The sequence below is a fragment of the Scylla paramamosain genome, chromosome 29, assembly GCF_035594125.1.
Source record: "Scylla paramamosain isolate STU-SP2022 chromosome 29, ASM3559412v1, whole genome shotgun sequence".
NCBI lineage: Eukaryota > Metazoa > Arthropoda > Malacostraca > Decapoda > Portunidae > Scylla > Scylla paramamosain.
In genome coordinates this window covers 11,666,880-11,676,059 of record NC_087179.1, presented here as the reverse complement: position 1 = coordinate 11,676,059, position 9,180 = coordinate 11,666,880, and the positions used below count along the sequence as shown (strand labels likewise).

The window sequence follows — 9,180 nt, the reverse complement described above, 5'->3', positions numbered from 1 at the left end:
TCATCACGGGACTGTTACTCATTGAAATTACTCACCCAAACTAAATAACTGAAAAAAACTCCCTTACGTTCACCTCCCACAGTCATAAAAACCAGCGACTCGTGAAGACATAGTGCAAGGTGCAGTGTTGGTAGTTACGAGACAGGCCCAAGGTGCAAGTTGGCCTGTGTTTGGGTGGCCGTCAAGTAAACAAACAGGATGGGGAACTGTTGGTCGATAGGAATATTCTTAATAGTGTTTCTAGGCACATTTTGCTTCTGGAACTGCATGACCCGTGACGAGCCAGCAGACACCTCGGGCTGGTATGGTTGCAGGGACCAGAAGGGCGATCCCGTAGATTCGTAAGTATGCTGGATAGGGGTGGGAGGGAGGCGCTGCTCTTCCTTCCTCCTTGCCGACCCTGGGTGTATTGTCTTGCTGAGAATTACTGAAATATGCTGGATTACCTATTTTGAGACATTGGCTATTTATTTACCGGGAGTAGTATAGGTTAAGTGCAGTTTGGTTACCTTTGTTCATTTAACGTCCATCACTCAAAAAGTAAACAGGGCTCTAGCAAGACTTCATGATAGTGCAAGGAATGGGTAACAAAATAGATAAATAAAGACAAGGACAGGCCACGACAATTGCTCATTATTCATTAGCAGCTTTGTCCTTGCAGGTTTGTGGTGTACAAGCTGCCCCATGACAGACATGCACAGTTTCCACCACTGAAGGAGGGAACAGCCTACATGTACCTCACACCAGAGACAGCCTCCAGGTACATACACTATTTACCTCCTTGTGATTTCCAGGAATTGTGTCCTTACCTCATTGTGTATTTTATCAAATTACACTCTTACTGTGTTCACTTCTTCTCCAAGGCTGCAGAGTGGAGGTGTGTCGAGTGTGTTCAGTGAGTACCGTGACCTGGCTAGTGGGTGGGTGCTCAGCAAGGTCAGCATCAGCAACGAGTCTTCCATGGTTGCTCGCACCCTCAGCAGACTGTATTCTGATCCTGAACTCAACAAGGTGATAGAAATTTTGCAGCCTAAATTTTTACTGTGAGATTTATCATGAATGCTTGAAATATTATATGTTGATAGTTGTGTTATGTGTCTTGCAGGATTCCATTTCCCTTTACCACATTATGTTTTTTGTCTCCTCATTTCCATCTCTTCTTTGTCCTCTTTCTGTACTCAGGTATTGTTTTCCTCTTGGATATGGTTATTCCTATCTTTCTTTATTTTGCCTATCACATCATTGTTGCAGAGCCTTAAATCAATCAGTCAAATAATCTATCTATCTTAATTTTATGTGCATAGTATCAGTTCAGGATGATACACTATTAACTGTTCTCATCATCACCTCAGTTACCTCTCTTCTTCATCACCTTATGTAACTGTCTTCTTTATCATCTCAGTTAACTCTTGCTCACCACCTTAATTAACTGTCTCCCTCATCACTTCAATTAACAGTCTCCCTCACCACCTCAGTTCTTCATCACCTCTCTTCTTCATCACCCCATGTCTCCAGAAAGCAGCGTACATCCTCTACAATGATGAGTTCCCCAATGGCACCAAGTCCATGACCCAGGGTCACACAAAGGGCGTGGTGGTGATGACTCTCAATGGAGGCTTCTGGCTCATCCACTCAGTGCCCATGTTTCCGCCGCCACCTGAGAATGGGTACTCCTACCCTCACTCGGGTCATCGCTATGGCCAGACCATGCTGTGTATCAGTCTTCTCCCTGACCAGTCACACAGTCTTGGTGAGTTAATATCTCTGTATCAATCAAGGATTATACATCATGCAGTATTTTTTGTTATGATGTCATACATGTGTAGGGAAAAGCTATGATATAACATGTCATCTCAGAGTATGGAAACAAATGCAGGGAAAGGAGTACCATAAGAACATGTCAGGATTGTCAAGGATGTGCATGAAAGAAGCCCTCCTCAATTTTGAAATCCTCCTCTTGACAGCAGAAACTTAGAATTGTCTTTGTCCTGTGCAGGGTGGCAGCTGATCCAGAACAACCCCTTCATGTATTCTGCCAACATGCCCGCCTCACTGGCTGCCAAGTTCCCCATGCTGACCAGGGTGATGGAGGGAGAGCGACCCTCAGCCCCACCGTGGTACAGCATCACCCCCATCACCTCACAGGGTGGCAAGACCTTCACCTCCTTTGCTAAGTACAGGAAATACAACCAAGGTATCTTTCAGCACCAGAGGATGGCATTGTCTGTGTCTGTATTCTTCAATATCTTAGAAATAAATCATGGTTTTAATAGAAATACAAAGTCATTATGGTTTCAATAGAAATACAAAGTCAGTGTTCTGCTCATTTTAAAGCAAGATGAGATTCGAGTGTATTGCCAAATGTGTTTATGGATTTGAATATACTGTGTTATGGCTTTTTTCAGTTAGACTAAGGGGTGAAAATGTTCTTTGTAGCTTGTGATTGCCAGTGTGTGTTTAGATGAAGTAATCCCCTACTTGAAGGAGTGACCGAGATGAGAACTATGCAGATCATGATAGAATGAATGTAATGTGTGTACCATGAGGCTAAATGGATGTTTGGTAGAGGCTGGTGTTGAAGATGTTCATACAAGAAATTATATAAGAATACATTGACTCTTTGTATGAGATGAGAGTTAGTATTTGTATATATATGTAGTGAGTGGCAAACATAAACAAAATGCTTAGAGAATGAAGGGAAAATTTGTCTTCTCAACAGACCTGTACAGTGGCCTTGTGGCACCAGAACTCAAGACAGATATCATGGTGGAGAGCTGGCGCAATGGACCTCGCCCTCTCCCCTCCTCCTGCAACAATACCTACAGGTATGTTCATGGTGTTCATGTTGGATTTTAAAGATAAGGGTGATTGAATATTGCCATCATATTTGTTTCCTGTTGTAACATGTGATTAAAAAGGGGCCTCTTGTGACTCCTGTGGTTTTATTCCTGCAGTGAGACAAAGCATCATGTCTCAGACAACTCTCTTTCAGGGGGATTTCAGTTGTGTTCATTAATAGATATGAGTAGATATTGAGTCATATGATTTCATTTGTAGTATTAGATGTGCATAATTCTACACAAGCAATCAGGATATAAACATTAACATTAAGAGGAGAGGTAAAGGTCAACACTGTAATGTGACTCACCTAGAGTGGAGAACATTGAGGAAGTGACTGCCAGGGCTCCCTCCACCAATTTCTCCACTCACCGTGACCACAGCAAGTGGGTGGTGGCTGCCCGGCCTGAGAAACCATTTGTGTGTATTGGAGACATCAACAGGATGGTGAGTGTGTTGCTGCACCATGACTTGTGTTTGTCAGCTTTTCATCTTTGTTCTTATAAGGATAAAGTAATAGTTTTGCATGAATATGACATAAATGTTATGGACATATATGTTATGCAATGATACAAAGCTCATTATTTCAGTCTTACTTTTGTTATGAGGATTAGATATAAATAAATTGTGATGTAGTACAAATGAATCATAGTATAAGAATGAGTTATAGATAGAGGGCTGGAGGGGGTGTCTCGGGATAGGTTGTGGGGTTGTGGGGTGAGTGAGGTTCTGGTCAAGACTGGATGGATGGAGGCCTGGAGGGAGGTTTCCCAGGCTAGGTTTGGGGATTGTGAGGTAGGTGAGGTTGTAGTCAAGACTGGGCAGATGGAGTGCTAGAGGGGGTGTCCCAGGTTGGGGGTTGTGGGGTGGCTGAGGCTGCATCCAAGACTGTAGATGTGGATCAGCTGCATATAAGATTTTTATTAATAAATTTGAAAGCTACATTCATAAATCAGAACAAAAACAAAATTGTATTACCCATGAAGTACATTTTAAATGAACCATTTATAAATCATAGTTCACTTTTGGTAATGTGAAGCTTTCAGTTTCCATCATCCTTTCGCCATGAGGACTCAATAGCACACCTACAATACTGTACACATTTGTACTTATGTCACACTGTAATCTTGAGCTGTGCAGATTTGCTAAGGTATGACTACTGGCTTTTTTCAGGAGACGCAGTTTGAGCGAGCCGGTGGAACAGTGTGCATGTCAAGCCTCAGCATCTGGTACAGGTTCCATAAGCTGGTGCAGACAGAGGAGGCTTGCCCACACACCAAGTGAAGGACCCACCACCCTGCCTGCTCTGTGCTGGAACCTGTGGGGGAAAGGCTTTAGTATTACTTGGGTTTTAGAGGGAGTTTAGGCTCTACAAGTGGGTATTGGTATCAGACATGTCTCTCAGTAACATGACAGCCTGGTTCTTGTTGTGCTGTGTTGTTTTGTGGTTGGGAATGTGATGCTAAGTCTGGTGTTTAGGATAATCAGAGAAAATATTTTGCTACGTTTTCATAGGTATGGTAGAAAAGTGTTCCATGAAGCCAGATAGATGGAGTGGATGGATACAAGATTATTATAGGATCAGGGGCGTGATTTTGTTTGACAGTGAATACGTTTATATAATTCAGGTTGATGATGAGAGAATGACGTCAGAGATGTTTTACTGATGTAGCTGGTCTTGTGTTGTATAGGTTTTGTGTGTACAGTAACTATTCAAACTATAACGCTTACTTTGCCTCTGTGGAAGGTTCAGTAATAAGGTTCGTGTTATGACGAAGGAAAGATGCGTGACAGAATTTATACTTGAACCTTTTATGTCTGTGTGTGTGTGTGTGTGTGTGTGTGTGTGTGTGTGTGTGTGTGTGTGTGTGTGTGTGTGTGTGTATCTTTGCATGTTATTTTCACCAGTCTTAAGGATCACGTGCTGGACTCGTGATCCCTGCTGTACCCTCCCAGTGAGAACTTTAGGTGTGTGTCTGTCAGATTAATTCAGGGTGCAGATGAAGGGAGGTGCCTGCCTGATGATGGTCACCTTAATATCACTTCATTAATTATCTGGATTTGATCTCAGTTTGCACAAGTTACACATATATTGATTAAGTCTTAGTCTTCCCATATCTCTCTCATCACTGTATTTTTTATATATTTCAAGGTCGAAGAATTGTAGTGAATTATTTAAAAGTTGGATGAAGAGGCTGGTGTTGTGCATCCCCAAGTGAATAGGTTGCCATTTGGTGATTTGGAAATGTGCAAGGAACAGCAACAGTAGTGTGTGGCTGTTGCTGTGTGAGGTGTGCAGCTGATGGGATGGGGGAGGTGGTGGCACTAATGTGCATAGGAGGGTTGCCATACCTAGATGTGCATTAGGTAGAAAGCATAAGATGCAGAATTCAGGTTTATGTATATTTGTGTATGACAGTTTTTGGTTTGCATAAACAGATCACTTGAAGATCAGTCACTACAGCTACATTTGGATTAGGTTGGATGAGAATAGGTAAGGTTAAATCAGATGAAATAACCTCACTTAATCTGACATATCTAATCCTTCCACAGATGTTCACATATTTGTATAAACTAGAAAATATTTATAATTTGAAATAATGCACTGTTCATTGTGAGATATCATTTTAACCTTGATGAATTTAAGTGACTGGCTAGGAAGCGGCAACCTCTACCTTAGAGAAGGAGTACGTAGTTGTTAACTCAGTGGAGTGGGTGCAGGAAGGCAGCAGCATTTTAACCCCAGGCTGCCAATCACCCTAGACCTCGGTGCTCAATACCTGACTTGGTTTTTCTCAGGTGCAAGGCTCATCTGTCACTGCAATAATATTTTTGGGAGGGAATGCAGAAGTAATAGAAAGATATTTATCTTTAATACTCAGGTTGTGTCAGTACTTTGCCACATGTGAACGAGTGGTGAGTGTGTGGAAAGGTGTCCGTTGTGCTCTTTCTCGTGTGTAGGATGAAGAATTCTCATTATTTGTAGTGCGGTAAACATCCGTGAATTGGACCTGGCCTAACATAAACTCATTTTAGATATCTCAAGATCCAAGATATCTTAAGATCCAAGATGTCTCAAGTATAAAAATTTGTGCATGTCTGTGGTCCTGCTGTGCCCTACTCTCACCAAACAATTGCTTGTTTTCAACAGATCATGATATATTATAGTGAAAATTGCTGATTCCACAAAAGTTACCTGAAACATTGTAATATTAACTACTGCACAGTACTATAGCTGTTGTTTAGAATGGTGTGCTCCAGATTTCTGCCTCAGTCCCATGTATAAATCTGATATTTGTCTTGATGTATAAGTAGGTGTCTGGGTCCCTGGAAGCATCTGATTTATCTGATGTCTGAAATATGGACATCAGGTTTATAGAGGTTTTACTGTTGTTCATTTTCCATAAGTAGTGTACCTTTCTTGCAGTATTAAAGCTCACAGTGTAGTCATATTGTTCATGTAGCTTAGGGTATTACAAATATAATTTGTGAATTGTAAACTACCTCCTGTCGTACTGCCTGGTGTAAGAGGCAGGACGTTGTAGTGCATTGGAGGGCATCTTGAGTTATTATTGTTGTTAATGTTGATTCATCCAGCTTTGCACTAGTCGCAAGCTTTTAAGAAATCATTATTGTGAAGCAAGTTACTTCTAGTTGGCTAATAATTGTTGTGTTCTCAGAATTTAGTCAGTGATTACTTTTAAGGTGTGGTTGTTGTGTGTGCTCCTGCAGCAGGGAGGCTTACATCACTGCTGTCCTGCATCACCAAGGCAGCCACTGTGAGTCTGACACCCAGGGACACAGGAACACTGCAGCACCCACCACTGGTTACTGACGCCTTCACTCCCTTGTTGGTCTACATATTCCTATGATATTTTAAAATGTGTGGCAGATTTATATTATTTATTAGACTTTAAGATAAGTAAGATAAAAGATGATATCTGTTTGGATAATCCAGTACCTTATAAATAAGTTAGACTTTTGATATATATATAAGAGTTTGCCGCACATTTCAAGACAAGCTGGGAACATAACCAGCAGGTGAGGGCATCAGTGGTGACCTTGTTGCTGTTCTCCCGTGTCCTTTGTGACAGAATTACTGGGACACACTTGGTGACAGATTGCTGTGGTGGAGGGTGTGCTCACCTGCTGCTGGGGGAATTAGTTCAAATCCTGGACTCCTGAAACCTATTGAAGGGATTATACAGTCAGGTGGAGATATCCGGGGAACTGGTATGAATATATCAGTGCCTGGACACAGCTCATACTGCAATGTGGGAGATTCACATTACATGATAAAATATACTTGTAAGCGTCAGTTTTTATATGGATGTAGAGTAGCAGGATGGAGCTCAAGGCAGGAGTTCAAATCCGACTCTTTTCTACCTTTACTTAGTGATCTGGATGTGCTGAGTTGTGTAACCCTTCCTCTGCCTTGCCACTGCCACACGCTCTGCCACATCACCAGTGCTGGGTGTGGTAGCCAGTGTTTGGTGTTCACTTTATTCGCAGTGTCTTACTAAGTGTTCATTGCCCCCCCCCCCTCTCTCTCTCTCTCTCTCTCTCTCTCTCTCTCTCTCTCTCTCTCTCTCTCTCTCTCTCTCTCTCTCTCTCTCTCTCTCTCTCTCTCTCTCTCTCTCTCTCTCTCTCTCTCTCTCTCTCTCTCTCTCTCTCTCTCTCTCTCTCTCTCTCTCTCTCTCTCTCTCTCTCTCTCTCTCTCTCTCTCTCTCTCTCTCTCTCTCTCTCTCTCTCTCTCTCTCTCTCTCTCTCTCTCTCTCTCTCTCTCTCTCTCTCTCTCTCTCTCTCTCTGAAAATGTATATGCTCAGAAGTGTTTCTTTTGTGAACATTACTTGTATTTCCTTCATTTTCCTCTAAGTGTGGTAAAGCTGTATATAATTGCTTTGTCAGTTTATGAACAATGTATAGCATCTAGAGGACAGTGTTTCCATGCTTGAGTTGTTAAGGCGTTATGTATGTTGGCTTACTTCTCATGTCAGCATTGCTTCCCATCCATTGCTTTTCTACTTTATATGCAGTATTCATGTTTTTTTATATTTTTATCTTCAGCTTTCTACTGTGATTCTTGTAAAGTAATGAAGCATTGGTACAAGCACCCAAAGTGGTGATGTCACAAAGTACAGTGAATTTCATGTCTGTGAATTGAGTATGAATCAATATATGTATTAATAAACTGCTTTATATTAACAGTTCCACAAAAATCAAGAAGAACTGGGATGTGATAAGTGGAGGCTCTTGTGTGATATTGATTTTTTGCCTGAAATGTTTTGTACAGTCTGACATCACCACTTGAGGCAGCAAGACAGTGGGCAGTGAGTACAGCCAAACACATACACTAATGAATGATTGGAACATTACTTTACTGAACCCAAAAGACTTTTTTCTAACACTCCTGATAGCACTGCACTGCCATGGCAAGCCCAGGATGGTGAATGTTATTTGTGAAGTACATGAAAACTGAGCAGTGGTAAGAGATAAATTTGCTGAATGACACTGTTAAGTACTCGTATAATGTTGGATAGGGAGAGGTGGAGGCTCTTCTGTGGCCACTGCCTTGAGGTACACTCGGAGGGAACTAGCAGTCAGAGAGGTAAATTGATAGAAATAAAAGTGGCATTAACATGTAGTAAATTAACAAGAAAATACTGGATTAATTTCATTGATGAAATAAAATAAAGTGTTGTGCTGTACTCATCAGGAACACTGAGCAGATTTCTGAGGATTTCAGATGCTAACTTTATTTACATGTTGATACTATCATGGAGTTCAAGTGCTAGTCAACATTTTTTAATACTATTTGCTTTACTCTCCATGTGCTAATGACGTGAATTTCTTAGTACAATTGTTGTTGCCAAATGGTTCCTTTGCTTGTACCTTTAGTGGGGATGCTGTGAGGGGCATCCCTGGTGTAGCACGCAATAGTTACCATGTGTTGGGCTGGCTGGGGGTGTTGGAGGAGGAGGGTGAGTGGGAACAAAGTGTATACATATGATAATCACCATTAACCCTTTCACTGCCATGTGGTGTGTCTTTCGTAAGCTGTAAAGCACACTGAGACCACCTTGTATTCTGCACCATCTCTTGATACACTGAGGATAAATTGAAGCATTTATTCTTTCAAGTTCCTTTTTTGTTTATTTTTTGTAGATGTTTGTGAACTGCTGCATACTGCAGTGAAAGGGTTAATTACTGCTTTCTTTCAGAATAATAATGATAATGATGTATGTTTGCTTTATTTACACTCATCTTTTTCAGGATAACAATAATAATATGTACTTTACTTAATGATCTTTTTGTTGGAGTGGAGGTTAAGAGAGAGGCAC

General features: G+C 41.4%; 1 protein-coding gene across 1 annotated transcript in view; it reads left to right on the top strand.

Annotated features, from left to right (window-relative positions):
- The first annotated feature begins 48 nt into the window (after window positions 1-48).
- LOC135115292 (deoxyribonuclease-2-alpha-like) overlaps window positions 49-9,180 on the top strand; it is a 9,838-nt gene continuing 706 nt past the window's right edge. The window contains exons 1-8 of the mRNA XM_064031894.1: window positions 49-341; window positions 662-760; window positions 864-1,011; window positions 1,516-1,750; window positions 1,997-2,194; window positions 2,720-2,825; window positions 3,153-3,285; window positions 4,012-9,180. The exon at window positions 4,012-9,180 is cut by the window's right edge and continues 706 nt beyond it. Coding sequence (XP_063887964.1) covers window positions 199-341; window positions 662-760; window positions 864-1,011; window positions 1,516-1,750; window positions 1,997-2,194; window positions 2,720-2,825; window positions 3,153-3,285; window positions 4,012-4,122 — 1,173 coding nt within the window. The 5' untranslated portion in view covers window positions 49-198 and the 3' untranslated portion in view covers window positions 4,123-9,180. The remainder of the gene's footprint in view (window positions 342-661; window positions 761-863; window positions 1,012-1,515; window positions 1,751-1,996; window positions 2,195-2,719; window positions 2,826-3,152; window positions 3,286-4,011) is intronic.